Source organism: Mustela putorius, unplaced genomic scaffold (assembly GCF_011764305.1).
Source record: "Mustela putorius furo isolate JIRA1106 unplaced genomic scaffold, ASM1176430v1.1 tig00000281_pilon_pilon_pilon, whole genome shotgun sequence".
Lineage (NCBI taxonomy): Eukaryota > Metazoa > Chordata > Mammalia > Carnivora > Mustelidae > Mustela > Mustela putorius.
The window spans coordinates 18,064,658-18,089,720 of record NW_025421343.1 but is presented as its reverse complement, the minus strand read 5'-3'; the positions used below and the strand labels follow the sequence as shown (position 1 = coordinate 18,089,720).

The window sequence follows — 25,063 nt, the reverse complement described above, 5'->3', positions numbered from 1 at the left end:
GCAGAGGCCCCTGGAATGCAGCGGCTGGTCTCTGTGATTCCCTGGTTTGCGCTTTCTTCCTTCACAGAGATGTCCTTTTAAAAATGACAATAAAACATACTTGATTCAGAAGCCAGGAAAAGACAAATGCGAGGGCTTCATTGAAATTCATCTCTGTGAAGGATTCATCATCCAGCCTCTTTTAACCGGCACAGCTACCACTGAAAGACTTCCTCTGCTTTTTTCTTATTTTTGGCCCTCCCACGCCCATTTTCTCTCCCTACTCCAGCAAAGGCGTATCTTTCAACTGCGGAAAAGCCACCAATTTAGCAGTACTCTAAAGCTTATCAAAATATTCGGTTGGTAAAATTATCTTATAATTAGCCTCAGTGGAAGCCAGAACTTTTTAACTCCAGGAAATGTAAAGTTACATGGCATGTGCAATCGTAAATTGCTCATCCTGACCTTTTGGCTACAGTTTCTGTTTTTATTTCCTTCCCTAAGTAATTTCCTCCTTGTTCTTTAAATTCTTGATTGTCCCTGAGGCATCTTCCTTTTCCATTTGTTTAAATTTCAAAAAAAATGTACCCCTGGTTCAGCTGACAGATAATTGAGTACACTCAGGTAAGGGTGGTATGAAATCACCTTGATGTTGTAGATTTCATGCCTTCACATCTAGAGAATCTTTTGGTAAAATTCAAGCCTGTCCCCCCTGAGTCCTGTCGGTTCTGCATTTGGGGTGTGCATGGTGGTAACGCCCAGCCGAATTATTCTGGAACTGAGCTGTTCAAGTAATAACTGGGGGATTCTGCAGTGTGTCAAGCTGGACTGAGGTGTTAGACTTTCTTTCTTTCTTTTTTAAGATTTTATTTATTTATTTGACAGACAGAGATCACAAGTAGGCAGAGGGGCAGGCAGGGAGAAGGGGGGAAGCAGGCTCCCTGCTGAGCAGAGAGCCTGATGCGGGACTCAATCCCAGGACCCAGGGATCATGACCTGAGCCGAAGGCAGAGGCTTCACCCACTGAGCCACCCAGCACCCCGGAATTTCTTTATTTTTTAAAAAAATTAATTAAAATATAGTTGACATATAATATATTCATCCCAATGATTTTACTTAACTCTCCCTCTCCTTGCTTCTTCATCACCCCTTCCGCCCTTCCACTGCCCAGGGACCCTTGTGTCATCCAGGGTCCAGGACAACCCCATGGAAGTGACCAACCCCACCCCCACCCCCGCTGCCATTGGGACCAACATCAGGGGAACTGCTAGTGACGTGAGGGTTCAGACTTAGGTAGACTTTGAACCAGAGGATGCTTGGATTTTTAACTGCTGTGAGTTCCTTAAACTATCAGGGCCTTAGATCAGCCACAAGTGGGTTGATGAGAGTTATATAGGCATGGTTGAAGCTGATCATCATTTTTACATGACAAAATACTTTCTTAGTTCCAAGAACTAACTTAAAAATTAAATTTTGGAAAATGAAGGGCTGCCTGGGTGGCTCAGTATGTTAAGCATCCAACTCTTGAATTCAGCTCAGGGCATGATCTTGGGGTTGTGGGATTGAGCCCTGCGTTGGACTCTGTGCTCAGCAGGGTGTCTGCTGGGATTTTCTCTCCCCCTCTCCCTCTTTTCTTCTCCCCCACTCCCCCTGACTTATGCTCACTCTCTGTCTCTGTCTGTCTCTTTTTTTAAATTAAATTAAATTTTGTTTTAGTGTTCCAAGATTTATTGTTTATGTACTACACCCAGTGCTCTGTCTCTCTCTCTCTCTCTCTTAAAAGAAGTAAATAAAATCTTTTTAAAAATTTTTGGAAAATGAAAACATTTTCATAAATGAGGTATTTCCCAAATATAGTTGTAGTAGTGGTAGTTATTATTCATGGATTTTTTCCTTTCTATAGGCAGTATGCACACATGTGTGTACACACACAGGTATAAACATAAAAACAGAAAAATTGCTTAATCCTTACATGAGAAAATCTTTTCCCATTATATAGTTGTAAACACTGAAGCTCTGAGAATCTAAATAACTGATGCCCATATGGTTAGCAGTTGAACTCTTCTGGCTCTTCCAGAATCGGCTATGACCTTGCACAAACTAGCTGAGGTCCGTGTCGTATGATTTGATCCCAGCTTATGCTTGAGAGGTTTCCATGCCACCCCCACAGAGTAAAAAGGAAACCAAGGTGTCACCATGGTCTCTACTTGTCACTGTGTCTAGTGATGGTATACGCTTTTTCTTGATGTTGCACATGCACTGAAGGCTCAATCTCTTTGCTGTCCTCAGAAGCGCAATATGTTGGCCTTGAGCTCATGGAATCAGTGTGAAGGCTGTGCGGATCCGCCTGACTCTGGCCCAGGGGGTCAGTCTCCCCCCACCCCATGGCCTGGGCTCCGCTCAGCACTCCTGGGGCAGGGGGTGAGGGAAAGAACTCCTCCCCGGACCCGGGTATGGCAAACCTCAGAATCAGCCACACACTGAATCCCATCTTTTCACGGCTTTGTCTCAGAGCTGAAAGAGCCTTGTTTTGCTCATACAAACAGGGAGTAGAATGGTGGTTGCCAGGGCCTGGGGGTGAGGGAAATGGGGAGGTGTTGGTCAGAGGGTATAAACTTTGAGTTGTAAGATGAATACACTCTGGAGATTTAATGCCTAGCATGGTGGCTATAGTTAACAATACTGTATTGTATACTTGAAATTTGCAAAGAGAGTACATCTTAAGTGGTCTCACCAAAAAAAGAAAAAAAAAGGTGACTTTGTAAAGTGATGGATGTGTTAATTAATGTCATAACATATGGTAATAATTTCACCCTGCATATGTAAATCAAGGCATCACATTGTATACATTAAATATATATAATTTATTTGTCAATTACATCTCAATAAAAAATTTAAAAATTAAGTTTAAAAAATGTAAAGAAAAAAGAAAAAAGGGGTTAAAAAGCAAAAAGAAAAAAAAAGAAAGAAAAGCTCTGTTATGGAAGATCTGCCAGATGAGAGACACCCATCTAATTCTCTGAGAGATGCAAAGAGATATTTTAGGTGTCTCTAGGACCCTTTCAAAATATGATTATCCTTTAAGAACTATGATGAAACTAAAGATCTGTCATTAAAACGTGTTATTTATGAAGCATAAGCAGTAGGAGACTTTAGGAAATGTTTAAAAAATAATGGACCATAATAAGTGAATTTTCTTGTGAATTCAGCATATTCTTAATATTATTTAATATCGATTTTCCCCCTCTTTTTAATTACAGCTTGGGTTGACGATAGCCATTCGCTACAGCCACAGGTAAAGTTAATTTTTTTTCTCTTAAGGCACAACTTTACTGGTTTATAGCTTTTAGTTTGCTCAAGTCTGTGGGTTTTTGAGCTTAATTTGGTGACTATTGGACCCATGGTATCAGTTCACAGAATTAGCATTGTTCTAGTTGCTTGATTTGTGAGCATCACTGGCTATTTGGAGGAAGAAGGTTTTTACATAAAAGTGGTGGTAGGTAGTGCATTTCTTTTAAACGAAAAATGTACCCCCGTAAGGCAGGAACACAAGTGATTCCTGGGTAATGGATTCCGTGTAGGGATAAGAACAGAATCAGAGGTGTTGTGCGTGCGTGAGAGGTGGAGACCAGGCAAACAGAAAGTTGGAGGAAGGCTTGTTAGTGAAGCCCTCCCCTCCACGGAGGCCCCCTTCTTGTCTTACGTCCATTTGAGAATGGCTAAAAGCTCTATTTTTTTTGTCTTGCTTCCTGACTCCTGCCTTTTTCTCAAGTGCACCATGTTTATGAAAAATGTTGGTTTCTTGTACTAATATTCATCAAAATGTATTAAAATGTTGAATTAGTTAAAGATCCTGTCTCCATGGACGGGCTACAAGTTATGTCCCTCCTGTCCTTACACAACCTGTTCACAGCCTCCCCAAAGTGCCATCCGCCGGTCAGCTTGAAACATCCGGCCAGCTCTCCACAAACAACCCGTAGTTACCTCAAAGGAGGTTGCCTTCCAAAAATACTTGCAACAGGTTGCATATACTCATTTACATTCAGCTGTGACTTGAGCCACGAAGTGGGCAGAGAGACCTTGAAGAGCTATCGGTGCCCTGTGTGGGGTAGAGCAGGAAGAAGGCAGGACGGGTGAGAAGCACTCAGAACTGGGAATGAGTGTCTGGGAAGAAAAGTGCTCATGCTGGACACTCCTGGATACTCTTGGGAGAATGCTGCTCCGGAGAAGCCCAGACTTCTTTGATGTTTCAAGATTGCAGGTGTGCCAGGTGCTAGGCACGGCCAGGCAGAGTGTCCTGCAGACGCACCTGCTCCCTTGTCAGCCCAGCCCAGGCTCCTGGACTGACTGGCTCTACAGTGACTCTGCCCTTGGGAAGCCTGATGTGGACAGTGGGTCCTGGATCCTCATGTGCACTGCATATTGGGCGGGGGTATGGGGAGGGGAGGGCAGATTTTGCCCTTTCCATTCTTTTCCTTTTGGGTGGAACTTTCCTCATACCTGAGTCCCCCTTCTCAAGAAAAGCAGCTGGCTGTTTCTTCATGAGAACTGAAGATGCCTCTTCCCTAAGAAAGCTAAGGTCTTGCTCTGGTTCAGAGAACAATCATGGCCTATTCACACAATGGTGAGGGTTACTCTGTGGCTCCATGGAGAGCTCTAACTGGTGCAGAAACTCAGAGTTTATATGGAGCTTGAGAAGAAAGTTTTCTTTTTAATACTTTTGAGGCTAAGGAACATTTGCCAACCATTAGTCTTTTCGAGTCAGGGAATCAGGTAAGATAGCAGAGCAGGGTAGACCTGAGGAAGGCTGGGCGGTGCCTTTGCCTCTGTGCTTATATGGGATTCAGGCCTATGTTGTGGAGAAGATTCCGCTCACCCCTCCCTCAGCCAGGGCAGGCACCTGGCATCACAATGTGAGGTTACTGACACCTCACTGGGTTGGTGGAGACCCTTCTGTCCTTCCTGCTGCCTGGCCCTGTCACCCATCTCTGTCCTCAGAAGGAAGATGAAGGATGTGTGTTTCTGGCTGTATCTTCTTGTCCTCGTTCTCCTCGTCCTCCTCCTCCTCCTCATTGTCCTCTCCTCCTTCCCCTCCTCTTTCTCCTCCCACTCCTCCTCCTCCTCCCTCTCCTTCCTTTTTAGATTTATTTATTTATTTGATGAAGAGAGAGAGAAAGGGAGAGAGAGCACAAGCAGGGGGAGCTGCAGGCAGAGGGAGGAGCAGGCTCCCTGCTTAGCTGGGAGCCCAATGCGGGACTTGATCCCAGGACCCTGGGATCATGACCCAAGCCGAATGTAGATACCCAACCGACTGAGCCACCCAGCTGCCCCTGGTTGTGTCTCTTCTTTAAAAAAATCCTGCTAGTTTGTTTAGATTAATTGAAACTTCAATATTTCTGTTGATTACTTTTTTTAGTAAAATATACCTAACATAAAATTTATTATTTTAACCCTTAAAAAAGGTTTAAAAGGTATTCAGTTCAGTGATACTAAGTATATTCACACTCTTTTTTTTTTTTTAATATTTAATTTATTTATTTTACAGAGAGAAATCACAAGTAGATGGAGAGGCAGGCAGAGAGGGAGAGAGAGGAGGAAGCAGGCTCCCTGCTGAGCAGAGAGCCCAATGCGGGACTCAATCCCAGGACCCTGAGATCATGACCTGAGCCGAAGGCAGCGGCTTAACCCACTGAGCCACCCAGGCGCCCCGAGTATATTCACACTCTTGTCCAACTATCACCACATCTATTTCTAGAACATTTTCATCTTCCCAAAATGAAACTCAGTACTCACTGAACACTAATTCCTCATCCCTGCCCCGCCCCTGCCTCCAGCCCTTGGTAACCCCCATTCTACTTTCTGTCTCTGAATTTGACTACTATAGGATCCTCAGATAAGTAGAATCATATAGTATTTGTCTTTTTGTGACTGGCTTCTTTCACTTAGCATAATGTCCTCTGGATTCATCCATGTTGTAGTGGTTGTCAGATTTCCTTCCTTTTTAAGGCTGAATAATACCCCCATTGCATGTGTGTGTATATATATCTATATAGATATATAAATATATCTATCAATTTTTGCTTATCCTTTCATCTATCAATAGACTTTTGGGTCTATTGCTCCTGCCTTTGGCTATTTATTATTAACAATGCTGCTATAAACGTGAACATGTAAAAATCTCTTTGAGGGGTGCCTGGGTGGCTAGGCTGGTTAAGCATCTGCCTTCAGCTCAGGTCATGATCCCAGGATCCTGGGATTGAGTTCCATGTTGGTCTCACTGCTCAGTGGGTGTCTGCTTCTCCTTCTCACTCTCCTTCTGGGCTCTCGCTCTCTCTCTTTTGCTCAAATAAATAAATCTGAAAATAAAGAGAAAAAGAAAAATCTCTTTGAAACCTTGCTTTCAATTCTTTTGGGTATATACCCAGAAGTGGAATTGCTGCATCATATGGTAATTGTATTTTTGGGTTTTTGAGGGATCGCCATACTGTTCTTCCGTTGATTACTTTTCAAGATGGGGTTGTGTCCTACATGTATGTAGTTCTGGGTTCCCTTGAAAGGCTCACACTTGCTATTGAAAAATGGTTTCCAGGGCGCCTGGGTGGCTCAGTAGATTGGGCCGCTGCCTTCGGCTCAGGTCATGATCTTGGGGTCCTGGGATCGAGTCCCGCATCGGGCTCTCTGCTCAGCAGGGAGCCTGCTTCCCTCTCTCTCTCTCTCTGCCTGCCTCTCCATCTACTTGTGATTTCGCTCTGTCAAATAAATAAATAAAATCTTAAAAAAAAAAAAAGAAAAGAAAAATGGTTTCCATTTCTATTGTCATGTCTACCCAGAACACAGATGCTGGAATTGAGGGTTTCCAAGCGTCCTCTTCGTGTGGGTTAGCATACTTTTGGAAGCAAGGTTGGGACTTGAGGTTCTAATCACCAGCTCCATTTCCCAGATTATAACAGGAGGGCCAAGGCCAAGAACAATGGTGCAAGATTGTTGTAGTAGATGGAAGTGGGATGAAGGGAGAGGGGGAAGTGAATGTGGCTCCAGATGGCAGTATTGGGAAGATGGGTTCACTTAGGGGTGGGTTGGAGGGACTTATGCAAAGGAGGAGAGGAATCGCTTAATCCTACAAACTCGGTGGGCAGGTAGTACCTCTTAGGCTGCCATAGACACATGGGGCAGAGCAGCTTGGAACAGGGGAAACTTTGTGTGGCAAAAGAGGGACTTAAGGCCCAAAGGATGCCTGGTATTGTTTTTAAACACCCGCATTTTTGCTCCAGCCATCAAATCTCCCTCGTTACGATGAACAGAGCTAGAACATCCCTCCCCTCCATTCCTGTACTAACACAGGTTTACCCCAATGACTCCCACCTCTGCCCTCAGACTTGCTGGTTCAGCTTCTACTCCTGCTAGACCAGTAATGCCAGACCTGGTAGTATGGTATAGGAGTGTGTGTGTGTGTGTGTGTGTGTGTGTGTGAGAGAGAGAGAGAGAGAGAGAGGGAGGGAGGGAGGGAGAGAAAGACGTCATATGGGATCAGGTGCTCAAAGGTCAGGAAGTGGAGAATGACAGAGTCATACTTTGACTGTAGATGTGCCAGGCAAGCAGGAGCATCAGCTGTGACCGACCGTGCATCTTATGACAGGTCCTGCACATATTTCATTTGTGATCATGGAGTCTTAATTTATGTCTGTACAGTCAAGTCATTTTCACAGAGTGGAAAAATCATCTCTTGATGTTCATTCCCCCCCGGGTTGGCTTGAGGTTTTCGAGTGGAATCCACACAGTGGTGACAGCTGGGTAACCCCCAGAAGTGCCCTTTGCAGATAACAGCTCTTGGGGCCCCACCACCCACACAGTGGGGAAATTGTTCCCCACTGTGTGGGTGTTTTGTTTTTTTCTTTTTCTATAAGTCTGAAAGAGTGTTTAGATGTTCTTCCTGTCTGTCACTGTGCAGCAGCCCGGAGAAGCCTGCTCCCTCCTGGTGGGAGCTCCCAGGCACAGACGAAGTGGCTCAGAAGTGGTCATCTTACCTTTGGCTCTTGCTTCTCTGGCACAGCAGAGAGGCCACGTGAGTCAAGAGCGTGGCAGTTTTGCACACGGCCCCTGTGTCCATGTTTCTAAAGAACAGCCCATGGACACTGGGTGGGAGAGTGGCGAACTAGCCACCGACAGAATTCTTTTCTTTTTTGTTTCTGTTCCTTGTCCTTCTTTAATAAATGAGGAGAGAAGCAAATTTTCCACTTGGCTCTGTTACAGTTAAAAATGGAAGTTCACAGAGGCTTGACTTTTAGATGACAACTGAAGATATGTCTTTTTCACAACTGACTTTTTCTATGTTTCGTATAAGCCCTAACAAAGGCCAATTTTGGTACCCTGCCCCAGGCCTGTGCCCTAACTCTAATATTGGAGTTACAGTTACCAACCCCCTAACAGGCTTTGTTGTTCCCTGAGGGCTGACGAGGGGAAGGGAGAATTGGGGAGCTTGTGTGTGATCAGTCCCAGAGAACTGGGCGAGTTGACAGTTTGATGATCCCTAAGTTGGACTTTGGAGGGCATGGCCTTACACAGAAAATGCAGACCACATGATTAAATGTCATTCTGAGACTGCCTTCAGGTATTTGCTTTGAATGAGCCACAGGGCCTAGCAAGAAGTGAAGGGGTCATGTACTTTTGTATTCTGATTTAGATTAGAAGTGGAGTTTGAAGTTCATAGATGAATCAGAATGCTTATTGAACGGACAGGCTGCATCAATGAACAAATGAAATTGTCATCTTGAAATACAAAGGGAGGGAAAGACAAGAAACAGGGCCACCAGGCCTATCGGACTTTGATTTCAAGTGTTGGCAAATACCTAGCAACTCCCATTTGGAGCAGGTTTGATCTTGTGGAGACAGCTGGGAGACACTGTTGTTCTCCAAATTTTGTAAAAATAAACAAAGATGCCTTTCTGCCCCCACCCCTACCCCCTACAACCCTTTCCAGGGAATAGTTGTTTCTGTCACTGGGGCTTTCTGGCCGACTGTTCCATCTGTCTCTGTTTCAGACTTCACAGTGAAGCCCTGACCAGATTTATACACAGGGTTGCCAAGAAATTTATTCAACCCCAGTGGCATAATCTTAAAATCAAGCCATCTTTTGGAAGGTTGCATTTTTAAGATAACCTTAACACAAAATATTGCCCCTGAGGAACAGAATATGAATAGTCACAGAGTATCTGAATTATATAACCAGACTCGGTGAGGTCCTCCAACCCTGCAGATAAGGTAATTCAAAGAATGACAAGCTAATTAAAACATATATATGTAAAGGCAAAAGACCTGGATTAGCCAAAGCAATTGGGAGAGTTGAAAGCCTTATACTCCCTGACTTTAAGACTTACTATAGAGTTACAGGGGGCGCCTGGGTGGCTCAGTGGTTTAAAGCCTCTGCCTTCGGCTCAGGTCATGATCCCAGAGTCCTGGGATCGAGCCCCACATTGAGCTCTCTGCTTAGCAGGGAGCCTGCTTCCTCCTCTCTCTCTCTCTCTCTCTCTCTGCCTGCCTCTCTGCCTACTTGCGATCTCTGTCTATCGAATAAATAAATAAAATCTTTAAAAAAAAAAAAAGACTTACTATAGAGTTACAGGAATCAAGACAGTCTGGTGCTGGTAAAAGGACAGATAGGTTAGTTGAACAGAATAAAGAGTCTAGAAGCAGACCCACACATTCATGATCAGTTGATTTTCAACAGAAGCACCAAGGGAATTCAAGGGAGAAAGGATATAAATGGTACTGGAACAATTGAACACCCTTTAAAGAAAAATACCCCAAACCCTCAACCCTTACCTTTACAGCAGATACAGCTATGAACAGAAATGGATCAGGTGCCCACAATAAAATCTAAACCTGAAAACTTTATAGAAGAAAACATAGCTGCAGATCTTCGTGACCTTGGGCAAGACAAAGATAGCTTTGAACACAAAGAGCATAAACTATGAAAGAAAAAGTTGGTAAAATGGATTTTTTCAAAATTAAAAACATCTGCTCTGTGAAAACCACTGCCTAGAAACTACAAGCCACAAACCAGGAGAAAATATTTTCAAAACACATATCTGATAAAGGACTTGTATCCAGAATATGTGTAGAACTCTTACAGACGTTTAAGAAGAAAGCAATTTAATACCTGGGCAAAAAAAATAACCTCTTGAACTGACACTTTACCAAAGAAAAGACACAAATGAGATGGCAGAAGAGGCTCTAGAGATGGCAAATAAGCACATGAGGAGGTGCTCAGCATCATTAGTCATTAAGGAAATGCAAATTAAGACCACAATGAGATTCTATTACACATGAATCAGAATGGCTTAAACACACACACACCCAAAAGAAAAAAAAAAAAATCCCCCCAAACAACAAAACACAAAACCACAAAATCCTGACAATACAGTATGAAGTATTGATGAAGATACGGAGTAATTCCAACTCTCCTGCACTGTTGGTGGGAAAGTAAAATGGTGTGCCCACTTTGATAATTTCTTGCAATATTAAACGTCACCTTACTATGGGACCCAGTGACTCCACTCCCCAGTAGTACTGACACAAATGGAAACATGTGCCCATGCAAAGACTTTATGCAAATGTGCATAGTGGCTCTGTCCACAACAGCCCGAAAGTGAAAACGATCTCCAGTGCCCCTTTGCCTGGGAAGTGGATAAACAGACGGTGGCCCGTCTGCGCAGTGAAATATTATTCGGCAATTAAAAGGCATCATGTGGGGCACCTGGGTGGCTCAGCGGGTTAAAGCCTCTGCCTTCGGCTCAGGTTGTGATCTCAGGGTCCTGGGATCTAGCCCCCATCGGGCTCTCTGCTCAGCAGGGAGCCTGCTTCCTCCTCTCTCTCTGCCTGCCTCTCTGCCTACTTGTGATCTCTCTCTGTCAAATAAATAAATAAAATCTTAAAAAAAAAAAAAAGGCATCATGTTGAGTGGAGGAAGCCAGACTCCAATGTGCATATGCTCTAAGATTCCATTTACGTGGCATTCTGGGAAAGGGAAAACTATGGGAAGAAAGGCGGGGAGGGGAGGGGCTAACTAGAAAGTGGCATGAGGAATTTGAGGGGAGGGGGCAGTGACCGACATAGTCTGAATCTTGATTATGAGGGTTCCATGACTGTATATTTTTTCCAGACTCATAGAACTGTAACACCAGAAGCAGGTGAATTTTACTATAAGTGAATTAAACCTCAGTGAACTTGAATGAAAGAGAGCTAAGGTTGGAGACAGCCTGGGCCACTCTTGAGCAAGACCACCCTGTCTGAGGCCACGTTAATGGTCCCAAGTCCAAGTGCTTCTGAGTATGGAATTACCGTATGTTTGGTATGCCCAGGGTGAGGGTGTCGGTTTCATAGTTTTGCTCACTTGATTGTTCTCAGTGACCGTAAGCTGTTAGGTGTGTAACAGCGTGCAAGTTAATTTGCTGGTCTTTCTAAGGCTTTCCACGTGAACGAGTTCACAGGTGCAGTCAGGACTTTGGTTAGCCGTGGACTTGTCAGATTGAAAGGCGCTAGAGCGAGGAGCTTTGGTGGGGGTATTTGAGCCTGAGGCGTTGGGTTTGACTTTATTCTTTACCCACTACGTTGTTGCGGGGGGGGGCATTGAAGGGGCTTCAGGGGGTTGCCAGAGCCAGCCCCCCATACTGTGGTTCACTGAGCCCGCAGGGGGCACTGGGGTGACATGTTGGGCTTGGCTTTCCCCCCTCCGTGGAGCTGAGGTCCCCAGTGCTGGTGCTGGAGGTCACGTTCCAGGAGGCATTGCTCATCTCATCCATCTGGAAAACACATCGACTTGCTGTTCTCTCCCTGGAGACCCAGGGAATGGGGTGCAGCTGTTTCCAGATCTCACCAGTGAGAGAGTAGTGAGAAAGCATCTCTGCCTTCCGCCCCAACGCCGCCTCCCCCTCCATCCTGGCTGCTGAGGCGAATGCGGCAGGTGTCACCCCAACTCCCACTTGGTTGATTGCTGCTGAGCACTGGACAGGGGGCAGGGCCCCAGGCACCTAGTGAATGGGCTGTAGTCCAGAGCCCTGGGGCTAAGGACAGACAGGGAAAGCAGCCTGGAGGAAGATTCTTCCAGCAGCACACTCCTCACTGTGCAGAAAGGAGCTGCCATTCTTCCAGGGCCCAGGGGAGGCAGTTCGCAGACCGCTGTCTAGGCTGGTGTTTATGACAGCCAGGCTGGGTGGGGGGAAGTGCAGGCTCCTTCTCTGTATTCCCTTGACTGGTACCATAATGCCCTGGTCTAGCAGATCACCTATAGTGACCAAGCAGTCAGTTATCACCTATTTTGGAGGAGAGTTTACTCAGGCCCTGGTCATGTTTCTGTTAAGCAGGAGATGACAGAGGGGTCCTTCAATCAGCCTGATGTGTTGGGGGGACTGGTTCACGGGCTGATTTTCTATGGCTTTACCTGCAAGCTTGGCTTAAAGTTCTACAATCCCTCTTCCTGAAGAATGTTTCTCAAGTTTTAATGTAATTATGTTGGCAAGACGTATTCCTGAGGCTCTGTTAAACTAGCCACAGAAAATTCTAGATCTACTTCCTTCCAGTCACCAGGGCGCCTCATTTAAAGGTCATTTTTTCCTGTACAAAAGGCATTTTGGCCTCTTATGTGGCTCAAACTATCTATGCATCGGGAACATTCTGTACACAGAGGACTGGGCCTGTGGAGGACCTGAGGGGTCTCCGGAAGGGGATGGCGTGTATGCCCTCCACTGTGGGCCCAATGGGAAAGGAATTGAGCAAGGTAGCTCTTTTTTCTTTTTCCTGAGGTACCTTATCACTTAGATTTGGTTTCCTGCTGAGGTTGGTAGAGCCTCAAGTACCAAGTAGAGAAGGAAATATGTAAATTTACACTCGTGAGTCTTTTCTAACATACATGTGACTGCTTATCACAGTGGCCCATTTGTTTCTACAAGACAGCTTCCTCCATAGAGTTTGTGGTGGGTGGAGGTGGTGGGGCTGTCAGTGGCCCAGACGGAGCCCCGTTTATATCCTCACATGTAGGCTTCCACAGATGTCTATAGCAGTCCTCCTCAGAACGAATTGCTCCTCTGTCCACATTCCCAACTGCGTTGACCTCTTACCTGGTGGTATATCGTGGGGCTATTGATTTATACTCCTCCTAGACCAAGAGCTCTCAAGTGGGGAACATTTGATGATGTATTTGGTTGTCCCAACTTGGAGGGGAGGCCAGGGATGCTGTGTAATGCATCTAGAAGAGCCCCTCACCGCCACAAGAATGATCCTGCCCCAAATGTGACTCATCCTAGGGCAGAGAAACCATGCCCTTAACCGAGCTTCTCAAGGTCAGTGTGGTGTTTATTCCTCTTTCGATCTTCAGGGCCTGGGAGGTACCATGTGTTCAGTCAGCAGAGATTGAATCAAATCCGTTATTAAGAGGCTCACATGCTATGTTGGCTTTTGTGTTGACAAAATACTCCCCTGAAAACCTCTTTGTCCTCTTTCATTTGTCTCTTTGCTTAAGCATAGAAATCAAATCAGCTTTCAATTAATCATGCTAATGGGCGGGAGAGAATGGTAGCCTCTCTTAAATGGTCTGTCACCCAGAATGCACTTACGGTTGTCCATGCAACGGTAGAGAAGTACCAATCAACAATTAGACTCATTTGTCACTCTCTGGAGCCAGCCCTCTTCCACCTCTAGTTTGGCTGTCATTGAAGACACATGGGAGGGCTCTGCCCTGTTGATAAGCCACAAGGTGTGACAGCTAATCGGAAGGCAATTGATTATTTTATCTTGACTGTCCTATTTCCAGTCTTCTCACCTCTTCTTCTTTATACAATCTTAAAATGAAGAAGAAAGACGATCCAGGACATTAAAAAAATTCCAGTTGAATGTAAATTCATTTGTTCATCTAACTAGCATTTATTGAGTATCTACCATGAGTTGATGAAGGTGAAAGCCCACCGTGTCTGCCTCTGGTGACTCGGGTGGGAATCCTGGTTGGTAAGGGTGATAAAGGAAGTGTTTGATGTAGTGAGGCATGAACGTATGAATGTGTGTGTGTGTGTGTGTGTGTGTGTGTGTTTGGGGGTGTGTGTCGTCGGCCATGCCAGGCTCCATGGGATAGGCTAGAGGCAACTCCTGGAGGAGGAAGAGGAGCCTGGCAGGCAGAGGGCAGGTGGAAGATATGCTTAGCGTTGCCAGTACCGATTCTAGCCCCCCTCCCATCTGTGGCTGTTTGTGATTGTCCAGGCAGAGACTAACTGTATCTTCACGAAGGAGGCAGGAGGTGATGGTTTTACACCTACTAGGTGTGGGGGTTTAAAGTCACACCTCTGACACCCAACAGAAGACATGTTTCCTAAAACACGTCACCAACCCCACTGGGAGTCCCAGGGATGATTTCACATAGCTTACAGCTCTGATATGGACTCAGCCCCAGAGAGGAGTGCTTGTTTTCTGGTCGTTCACAGGGGCTAGGGCCCGGTGGGAGAGCAATATTTGGGCTGGGAGGGACAATTAATACTGATGGAAAACTTCTGTTTAAAATACATTTACTGAAGGGATGCCTGGGTGGCTCAGTCATGAGCCCAGAAACACAACCCTGGAAAGTGCCCACTCAACCCCAGGGGAAAGGGGGCCCATCTCAAGTGATAATCCAGGAGGGACCAGAATTTTCTGAGTTTTCATATCTTTGCTTGAGAAAGGGGAGGGAGGCAGTGGTTCTTGTCCCACTGCTCTCTGTACAGTCTGCCCCCACCCCTAGTCTTTCACATCTGATGGCCAGGCCTCAGTGGAGTGAGGGGGGAAAGCTACCAATGTGTTCCAAGAAATTCTCTCCCATTTGAGATAGTTGACTGACCCCCAAGGAGCCCTTAGTGTTTAGAAGGAAACCACAAGGGCTTTTTTTTTAAATAAAAATTTTAAGTTATATTTTATTTTGGTAAGAAGCACATGAAATTCACTATTTTAACTATTTTAAAGTGTAAAATTTAGTGTTGTTTAGTACATTCACAATGTCATGCCACCATCACCACTATTTATTTCCAAAACAGTTTTTTGTTGAAGTTAATTGACACACAATAATCTATGAATTTCAGATGTACATCATAGTGATTCAATCTTTTATTTGTTTTTTTTAAGATTTATTTATGCATTTTTTAAAAAAGATTTTAATTTATTTATTTGATAGACAGAGATCACAAGTAGGCAGAGAGAGGAGGAAGCAGGCTCCCCACAGAGCAGAGCGCCTCATGTGGGGCTCGATCCCAGAATCCTGGGATCATGACCCGAGCTGAAAGCAGAGGCTTTAACCCACTGAGCCACCCAGGCGCCCCTATTTATGCATTTTTAATGGTGGGGGGACAGAAGGAGAGAGAGAATCTCAAGCAGACTCCCCACTGAGTGAAGAGCCTGACCCAGAGCTCAATCCCAGGACCCTGAGATCACAACCTGAGCCGAAGTCCAGAGTTGGACACTCAAGCAACTGAGCCACCTCGGTGTCTCTAGATCTTCTTTTTCATCACCTGTCCTCTGTGATGAAAAATTATGTTAGAGGTTGGAAATGAAACTGCTCATAAAGAGGGAAATTTTTTTTATACGTGAAAACAAGGGTAGAAGAATAAAACGGATTCTGCCAGTTACCGACAGTTACCCTTGACCTTAAAACTAGTCTTGATGTGGATGAAATGGCATTGTGTCATGCTTTAGATGATTCGCTGCATGCTTCCCCATTTAATTCTCTCAGCCCCTAGGATGGGCTTTACTAATTCTGTCTTGTAGGTAAGGACATTAATGCTCAGAAGGTTGAGGGATTTGTCCAAGACCCAAGAGCCACTTAATGAAGACCATGTTCTTTCCAGTATACTGGGAGCCCCCACTGACCTAGACATAGTTATGAATATTGGGTGACATTTAAGGAAACGCTCCAAACAAATCAAAGAGCAACTTTACAGGAGAAGATACCAGGAAGTATCTGATTGGTTGCCAGAGAAATGAAATACACAACGTGTGCTATGAAATAAGAGAGAAGATCCTGTGTACTAAGGGGAAACAGAATGTAAATCTCAACTCTTAGTTGGGATTACAACAACACTGACTTTACTTAGACTCAAATAATGCCACTAAGGCTTGTAATTCTCCCCATACATCTGTCTTCATCCATTCTTTCCTTCATTCATTGAATAGTTATTTTGTATCAAGTAGGATGCCTTTAGCTATGAGTAACAGGAAACCCTGGCTCAACTGTTTTAAACAGTAAGTGGGTTGTTTTCTCACTTAATGATTCCTGAAGTGAGGTAGTTTCAGGGTGGTTATTTCAGTAACTTAGTGACATCCTCAAAGACCAGGGTTGCTTTGATCTTTCTTCTCTGCAACCCTCAGCAAATTGGTTTTGTCTTTGGCTGAATCCCTCATGGTCACAAAATGGCTGCTGAAGTTCTTGCTGTCACATGCAGATGCAACAAATTTTAGCAAAAGAAGAAGACTCATCTCTTCCTATATGCCACTTTGTAGCAGCATAGTAACTTTTTTCTTTTCCAGAAACCTTTCAAGAGACTTACCCTCTTCTTTTATTGGCCACATGAACCATCTGTTCATCCTCCTGTGGCCAGGAGGATGGGGTGACTGTGATTGGCTCAGTGAAGCACAGTAGCTCCAGAGGAGAGGGTGAACTACATGAACAAAACTGGGATTCTGTTACTAAGGAGAAGGGAGGAAGAGTTGCCCCAGCAACTGGAAATGCTACTACATATTTTAAAATTGTATTGATTATGGAAAATTTCAAGCACAAGGAGAAATAGCATAGTGGATTCCCAGTTACTCATCTCCTGGTTTCTACAGCTATCAACAGTTTGACAATTTTAGTTTATTTTTATATTGCTGTTCACCTCCTGTTGAAGTAATTTAAAAATATCCCAGGTATATAATTTTTTTAATGTCTCCATACATATATTTAGTACCTTCTCTATGCCTGGTTACAGGTCCAAAGAGAAACTCCCATTTCAGGGATAAGATATCAGCAAAGACCCAATCTGGTGTCGACTACTTTTTGCTAAAGAGAAAAGACTAAACTCCCCAAACAAAGGAAAATGCACCATTCAGGGAGCAGGGTTTCTTCCAGCGCTTTTGTTCTGGCTGCATCTGGAATCCTTGGGATGTCTGAGAACAGGTGTCCTGCGAGATTTGGGTGGGGGCTTGGGGGGAGGTGCTGCTCCCTGCCCTCTTAGTCACACATGGAAGGTGAATGGAAGTTCGGCATCTCGCTTGTCATTTCCACTCTCAGGCAGAGGAGGTGAATGCTTTCTAAGAGTGGGTTTTGGTTTGATGACACCTGTTTCTGCATGTTAATAGATTTCTGGGGTAAGATAGAGCCTGGTGATGTCACCTGCAGGTGCGTGAGCCTGTGGTAGCGGTCTGCTGCTTGGCATTTGTTTCACAAGCATTGCTAGCCACATCTGTCCTCAGCTGTGAGGGTATATTCAACAGCAGGCTGAAGAAAGAGATGTTTTTAACCAGAACAGAAAGTCAGATGCAACAAGCTGACACCGGGCTGGGGTGTAAACACATGTACTTTCCCTATGGCTTCAGCTGATTTCATTTAGTTATGGAACAAAATACAAATGTTATTTCCTTAAAATATCACAGTGGCAGTAAGTATATTTCCATGCACCCTTTTCTGCATTTCTCGAGCCCACCTGTTTTATGACAGGTTTAAAAGACCCCCTTCCTCTGTGTGTATGAAACAGGAAGCCTGCCTTCTTATTTTCCTTCAGTTTTTAAACATTTGCTCCTTTGACGAGAGTTCACATGCTTCACGAGGGGCGGTACCATTGTATATAACATAAAAATAAATTCACCATTTCTCTAAATACGCTTCTCCATTTCTACCCGACAGCTAAAGGTCAGATTGCAAAGCTGAATCAGTTATAGCTTCATGTGCAGTAGATACCTAACCTGAGCTGATTTTATCTGCCCGGGCTTTGTAAAATGTTAGTTTTTGCACAGTGATTAAAAGCAGAAGTCTTTTGCATAACTAGATCTGAAAAAAGAATCTTAAAAAGAAAAGAAGGAGAATGGAGTAATGATAAGAAATGATGCCATTTGAGCTGGTACTTGTGTAGTGTAGTTCGGTGGCTTTTGTAGCAGTTACAGTTCTTAGCGGAGCTTTCTAGAATGTGCATGTTGTGGTCGGGTGCCCTTTGTTTCACGCGCTGTGCATTTCAGTGCTATGTGAGAATCTATCCGACCCCAATACATTTTATTTGACATGCACAGCTGGGTCGCTGGAGCACAGTCCAGGCCATTAAAAAGAATGCAAAAGAAAACACAGACAATCTATTCATCAGAACGCTGTGAAAGGAAGACTTTCTGGGCAGGCTGTGGGAGGAACGCACCTGGAGGAAGGAGAAGGAGGAAAACCAACTGGGCGCCCAGGGAGCAGGGAAGAGGAAACCCAGCTGCCGTTGACCTCTGATGTTGCACATGGCCAGGGGCTTGGCCGGAATGATTCCATTTCCAACCTGTGAAATCTGATTTTAGGGTGCTCTGCAAACAGGAGGCTTGCATGACTGGACTGAGGTCTTATTTGTCAATAGGTATATGCTTATCCGGTCTTGGTGCTCAGCGGCACCTCAGGCAAAGGCATGTGTGAAGCTCACCTTGCATCTGAGGGTGGCATCCGAGGTTCCTGACCTGTCATTCCATGCTAGGTCTCCCCAGGCACCCCTTTGTCTCCCCAAGGAAGGAAGAGAAGAAGCAGCTTCTGGAATCCTGGGGAAGTCTTGCTTTGGCCACGGGATGTTCCAGTAACCTCAACCCCAGTTCATACAACCTGCCTGGCCCCCCATCCCATCTTCCCCTTCTGACTTCCTATTTGTGATTCTGCAACATTGGTTTCACACTTTGCTCTTTTGTCCATTGCTACCAACTTTCCTTTCTGTGGTCACCAGAACAGCCACTTTGTATTTTTGTCTAAAGGCTTTCCTAGGAGAAGTTCCCTCACCACCTCTGCGGCAGCTGACATGTCTGTGTATCACCTTAGTTACCCAGACCTCTTTGGGAGGGCCATTCTGAGTGTGGCCCAGGCTGAGACATGGCTTGGTGTCCCCAGCTTGCTCACACGTCTTTGGAATGCATCACCGGATTTTTAACTCAAGGTCATGGATCTTCGTGCAAAGATAGAATGCTGGGAGTACCTAAGAGCCTTCCTCCTGGACCAGAACCCCACACAGGTCTGCCCTGCAGAGACCAGGAACTTTAGAGAGACAAAGACAGTAGGTCCTCCACTCTGTAGCTGGGTGATTCTGTGTAAGCCCAGGGCTTCACAGAGACCAAAGCAAAGAATACCAAGGAAGTGGCTGCTGGCCCCTTCTCCATCTTGGGGGCCGCCCATGGAGCTGGTTGATGAAAATGTCCCTCTTTTACTTGGGTGCTCCCGTGTTCCCCGAGGTAGGGGAGACCCTGGGAGTGAGTGTCGCTCTGTTGAATCATAGCCCACAGTAAATTCTACAAGGGCTTCTATGAGTAACAAGATGTTTCTTTTTTAATGGCTTTGTTTCAATATTGATTTTTGCAAAATGTTCATAATTCCCAAGCGAAACCAGGCTCCCGGCTCATAAGGCATTTTCCGAAACCTTTTATTTTCTTTTCTTTTGGGTTGTTTATAAAGCTCAATGAGATTTTAAAAGCATATTAAAACAGTAAAACAAAAAAAAGCAACAACAACAACAAAAAAACCCTGGTCTAGGACTAACGTCCTTGACAAATACAGCTTGACAAGACTGACTTAACAAATAAGAACAAACAAAACCCAAAGCCTGAAAATGCACATGGCCTTTCCCGTTGGGATGGCAGTTTAAGGTGCCCATTTGGTTTGCTGACCTCTGAGGACAACCAGAATGAAAATGGCTCCCCCGGCCAGTTTCGGTGCTTCGTTGATTCCCTTCCCCCCACATCCTTCCCTACATACGTTCTGCTTCTTGACCTGGAACGGGAAACTCAAAATGTAACCCTGGCCACGTTGTTAAATTGTAAACTTTCAAATTCACACAGGGTCGTTGATGGGAATTTCAAAACACAGGGTGAAATTCTGCTCTTACAAAGATGGAACAAAAGCTCTCTGTCTTACGGAGGTCACTAATCCGGTGTTTGCACCTTATTGTCACTACGTAATGTCTGAAAAACTTGGACTTATTTCCAATTAGTGGGTTTAAGTGGATCTTGCTCTCTGAGCCGTTGACCCCTCTTGTTTGTTTAGCAGGATTTTCTCACCGGTCTTCACCTTGCTGCACATTGTTTTGCTGTCAGGGCATCCGCGCTGCCCTGGGTGACCCCCGCAGAAATGTCCGTGTCGTGAGACTTGGGAGCTGTTGTGAATTTTGTGATGACAGATGGCAGAGGCATAAAAGGCACCTCCACGGGCTTTGTGAAAGGGGATTTGGGTTCTCAGAATCTTTTTTTCCTCTCTCAGTTCTGGAGGCACCACTGGGATGGCTGTCAGAGCTGCCATGGGGCCCGGAGACCAAGAACACTCGCGTGTCTGCACACACTGGCTCCCGAACACACATGTCCCTCACAAGCAAGCTTCGGCAGGTCTGAAGCTCTCGGCCACTTGCCCAGTTGGAAAAGCAGGTTCTTCCTGGGAAGCTTAGCCCCGTGGAACCTTGAGAGTTTCATGTGACAGGAATTTCACCTGCTTTCTGGAGATGAGAAAGCCAGAGTTATCAAGAGGGAGAATGAAAAGGTGATTCTGCTTATGAAACGGGCATCTGTAGCTAGCTGCTTTCCAGGCTCTGGCTGAGACTTAGAGGTTAGTGTTAAGGAAGCTTCCATGTGTAGGGAGAAGCCCAGAGGGGGTACAAAAGGAAGAAATAATGGAGTTTTAAAATTGGTGCAAGGTGCAAAAACCTGTGTGTGGTCCTAGCGGATCGCCCCCAAGGCCTGCGTTGGAGCCTCACACCAGCACCCTGATGGGGACGAGGTGCCCCTTGTGGCCCAGGGAAACCCCACAGACCCTCAGAAAAGAGTCACCCACTGTGGAAAGGCTGTGGCTGGCTTTTGGCCAGCCTGAAGGGGCAAATAGCCCTCTGTTGCCACTATTTTCACATGAGCAGAAATCCTGGATCTCTGGCTTCTTTGGAACCCTGGGCACCCCAGCGGCACCCTGCCCCCGTCCCACCTGCCGGAGCCCCATGGCAGTGGCCGCCTTCGATGGCTCACACTCACTAGTTTTTTGTTTCTTTTTACATCCAGCCAACTGAACTCTTTTCCCCAACTAATCCCGGGAGGCATTTGAGTTTGCAAACCTTTCTATCATTACAGTATTTTCAGAGAAACTGAAATGTAAATACATAGCAGGAAACTTTAGAATCCATCCTAATAAAACAATCCAGGATGCAGAAAACATTTCACACTCTGAAGATGTCTCTCTCTGTTTCTCATGATATACAAAACAGGAAACAATATTTCAGTGGGAGCGGTTAACCGAATTATGGTACATTCCTCTAGTGGAATATTACATGGCTGTGAAAGCAATATGTACTCAGAGTTCTTAACAACACACGAGGACGCTAATGATGTAATGTTGGGTTAAAACAACAACAACAACATCAAGTTGTTTTTTCAGTACACATCCCACTTACCTCCCAAAATGTGATAGCCATTACCAATCCACATAAACTAACACCAGAAGGAAATTTGACAAAATATTAACAGGGGTCATTTCTTTGCAGTGAAATTATCAATGATTATTTCATCTTGATTTTATTCTAGGCTTTCCACATCTTCTACAGTGAATGTACATAGCTCTTACATTCAGGAAAAACCATTAACAAATAAAGGAAAAGCAGAAACAGAAGATTAGGGGATTTTTCCCTGAGTCTCCAGCCAGGGTGCAAAGGCCAGACCTGAACCTGTTTCCCGATCTTGATATGGATAGGGCCCTGCCCCACTCCTGAGGGTCAGGCTGCCTATAGCTATGCACCTCAGATTTAGGGCCCAGGATCTCAGCCAGGACCCATGTACTTGATTTGGGTGTGCTTGTCTTGAGGGGGAGCATGTAGAATTGCAGGTCCTTTGTTTTGCCTTTGATTTCACTGTATTGAACAATCTTTAAGAATCCCCTTCAGTAGATACTAGACCTCATTTAGATGTAACTCCACACTGAGCAATCTTCACAACTCTGTGACTGGTGGGTGAATTTCCTTGGGGACACACTTAGGCTAGATCTTCTCCAATTTCTGTTCTTCTTCCCTCTTTGTCTGATTCTTTTCCATGAGGGAGGACAAGTTCAAGCAACTCAGACCCTTCATTGAGGCAGGGAAGTGATGCCGTGAAAAGCACCTGAGTATACCCATTGACTGTGCACCAGAAGGGTAGCAGTTTCAGCAAGCACCTTGAGATCCAAAAATCTAAGTCCCTTCCTGACTCCTGTCACTCACTGCTTTGGTGAGCCTGGGCAAATCTGTCCTTTCTCAGAGCATCTCCAACAAAGTAAAATGGGAAGGAGAATATTTTCTGTTGAACAACTTTCTGTAAGGTATGGAAGAAATGTCTGATGGGACACTCAGTAAAGATTTTCAAGGTTCCTAAGGAGGAGTCCCCAGAATTGAACACAAGAGACTCCTGTTTAAGCTCACAGGGACCCAAAGCTTTTCATTCCTGTTAGCAAGAAATTAAGTAGTCCGGTGATCCAGAAAGCTAAGGCAGACCCACCAGAACATTCCATCCCTGCAGGTATGTCCGTGGGAGGTCAAATTCTTTTTCAGTCTGGCTGCGTTACCAGATCTTCAGAAGTGCCTCTCCATCAAGGGCATATGAAGCTTTCCTACCCCCATGGGAATAGTCTTTTTTTTAGGAAGATCAAATGCTTGCTCGCCTTAGTGTGACTGTCTCCCCCAAGGAGAGAGAGTGCTGCTGGTTGCCTCTGTGATTTAGCACCTGCTGTGTTTTCCAGGCTGAATATCTTTCCCTTGCAACACATTCCTCTAGAGTTAATCAGGCTTTCGGCGACTATAATATACGGTCATTCTTAGCTCTGCACCTGGAAAACAAGCCAGCTCGTCTGATTGGAGATCCGAAGTTGGGTAGAAATTGCCAGTTTTGTCCTACGTGGCTTTATACCCAGGTTGTTGGGGCTGGTGTCTCACTGTGACCTCATGGTCAACAAACCTGGCTCTGATTAGGCACCTGCTGGTCAGGTTTTCTAGCAAATGGATGGACATGGAGTCGGGGACCCAGGAGCAGTAGGGCACACGAGGTATCGAGGCAGGCCTCCCTGCTTTGCTGACCCATGGTTCTATTTCTTTCCTATTTCTGCCTGGCAGATGATTTCTCTTTGCTTCTGAATGCACTTCTAAAATCAGGGCCTTCGGGGAAATCTGTGGTTACTGGGAAATTAATACAGTGTAGAACAATGAGAATCAAGATCCCGAAACAAAATTTCTCTGTTGAAAAATAGAATTGTATGTTTCCATTTGTAAATGGTGAAGGAAGGGGCACCTTTGCCACAGGTCCCTGTGCTAGTGGCTGGTGTGGGGTCAGAGCAGGATAGCAGTGTGTGCAGGGTGGGGCTGCCTTTTCAGATCTGCCTCCAAACCTTTTCGTTTTTACTTTACCTTAACTTTGCATTTCTAGATTGTTGAATTATGGCCTGATTTCACATTCTGAAACTAAGCATGTGTCTCAGTTCTGTGAAGCAAAGGCTGTTTCAGAGGAATGATGACTCACCTTTTATTCTGAGCCCATTGAGAAGAATCTAATCTAAGAGGCGTTAACAGAATGAGCATTTGTTTTATTTCAAGATGATTATATCTATTTTTAAATATTGATTTTAATGTGCTTCTTGGAGCACATTCTTACTCTAAAATTCAGAGTCTTCCTGACACCTCTCCCTATTCTAGACCCCTTCTCTGAGGTCATCATATTAACATTTTAATGTGTATCTTTCTAGATGATTGGTATGTTTGTGTGTGGAGAGAAATACAGTTTTTATTTATGTGTGTGTTATTTTGCATATAATTGATAGTGTGATCTATACATTGCTCTGTAACTTGTTTTTCCCACAGAACAATCTATTTTAGACAGCATTCTATATCATTAAAAAAAAAATTCCTATTTTTATCACACATTAAAAAATTTAACCTATCCCCTCTGCCTTATTTTTACCTGACTGAGAGACATTTCAGATAGTAAAAGCAGGCTCCCTGCTGATTTAACCCATGCCCCCAGGACCCTCATGACCTGAGCCGAAGGCAGCGGCTTAACCCACTGAGCCACCCAGGCGCCCCAACCTATCCCCTCTTGATAGATAAAAAATGATTCTATTTATCAGTGTATCTAAGTGAAGCTCTGTTTCAATGACAAAATTAAATCAACTTTCTTTTTCCCTCTCCAAAGTGGTAGGCACTTTTTTTTTTTTTTAAGAAAGGAAAAACTAAAGAAAAATTGATTCACCAGGAGAGAAGCAGCAGGCTTGTCCCTTGTCTGAGAGGGTCCAGGGCTGAGGCGTGGTGCCTGAGTTGTGGTCAGAGGGCATGGGACCCCTATGGCGGCAGGGTCAGCATTGGGGGAGAGGGCCGAGCCAGACTTGGAGGGACAGCAGGGAGGACCAGTTCAGCATCAGGAGGCAGAGTTGGGACTTGCCAGGGTGGCTCAAACTGAGGTGAACGTCTCTGAGTTGAGGAGGCAGAACCTTGAGGTGGCCATTGTCTGTTTGCTGGTCTCTTCATTCACTCACTCACTCAGCATAAACTGTCCCAAGTGAGGAAGCTGTGGTACCAGAAATTCAGATTCTATCCTTCACAGCCTCCCATCTGGTCCGGGAGAAAGCTGAGTACAGATTGGTACCTGAATGGCTGCCCGAGGTGTTGGGGGAGGAAGACCCCTCGACATCTGTCTGGGCTGGAAGGACAGACGGGGCTTTGCCAAGTGGAGACAGGAAGGGACTGTACTGCTGTGCTGACATGGCCGTCGTGTCCTGGGATGAGGGAGACTGGTGTGGTCGAACAAGGAGGCCCAGACAAGGACAGATGAGGAAGTGAGGGAAATGGGCAGGAGGCAACACAGGAGGGGCCGTAAGCACACAGAGCTGCGA

At 45.1% G+C, this 25,063-nt stretch overlaps 1 protein-coding gene across 3 annotated transcripts in view; it reads left to right on the top strand.

Annotated features, from left to right (window-relative positions):
- ACOXL (acyl-CoA oxidase like) overlaps nt 1-25,063 on the top strand; it is a 350,659-nt gene that overhangs the window by 105,680 nt on the left and 219,916 nt on the right. For all 3 annotated transcript variants that reach the window (XM_004770976.3, XM_004770974.3, XM_013044972.2), the window contains one exon: nt 3,240-3,274. In XM_004770976.3, coding sequence (XP_004771033.1) covers nt 3,240-3,274 — 35 coding nt within the window. The remainder of the gene's footprint in view (nt 1-3,239; nt 3,275-25,063) is intronic.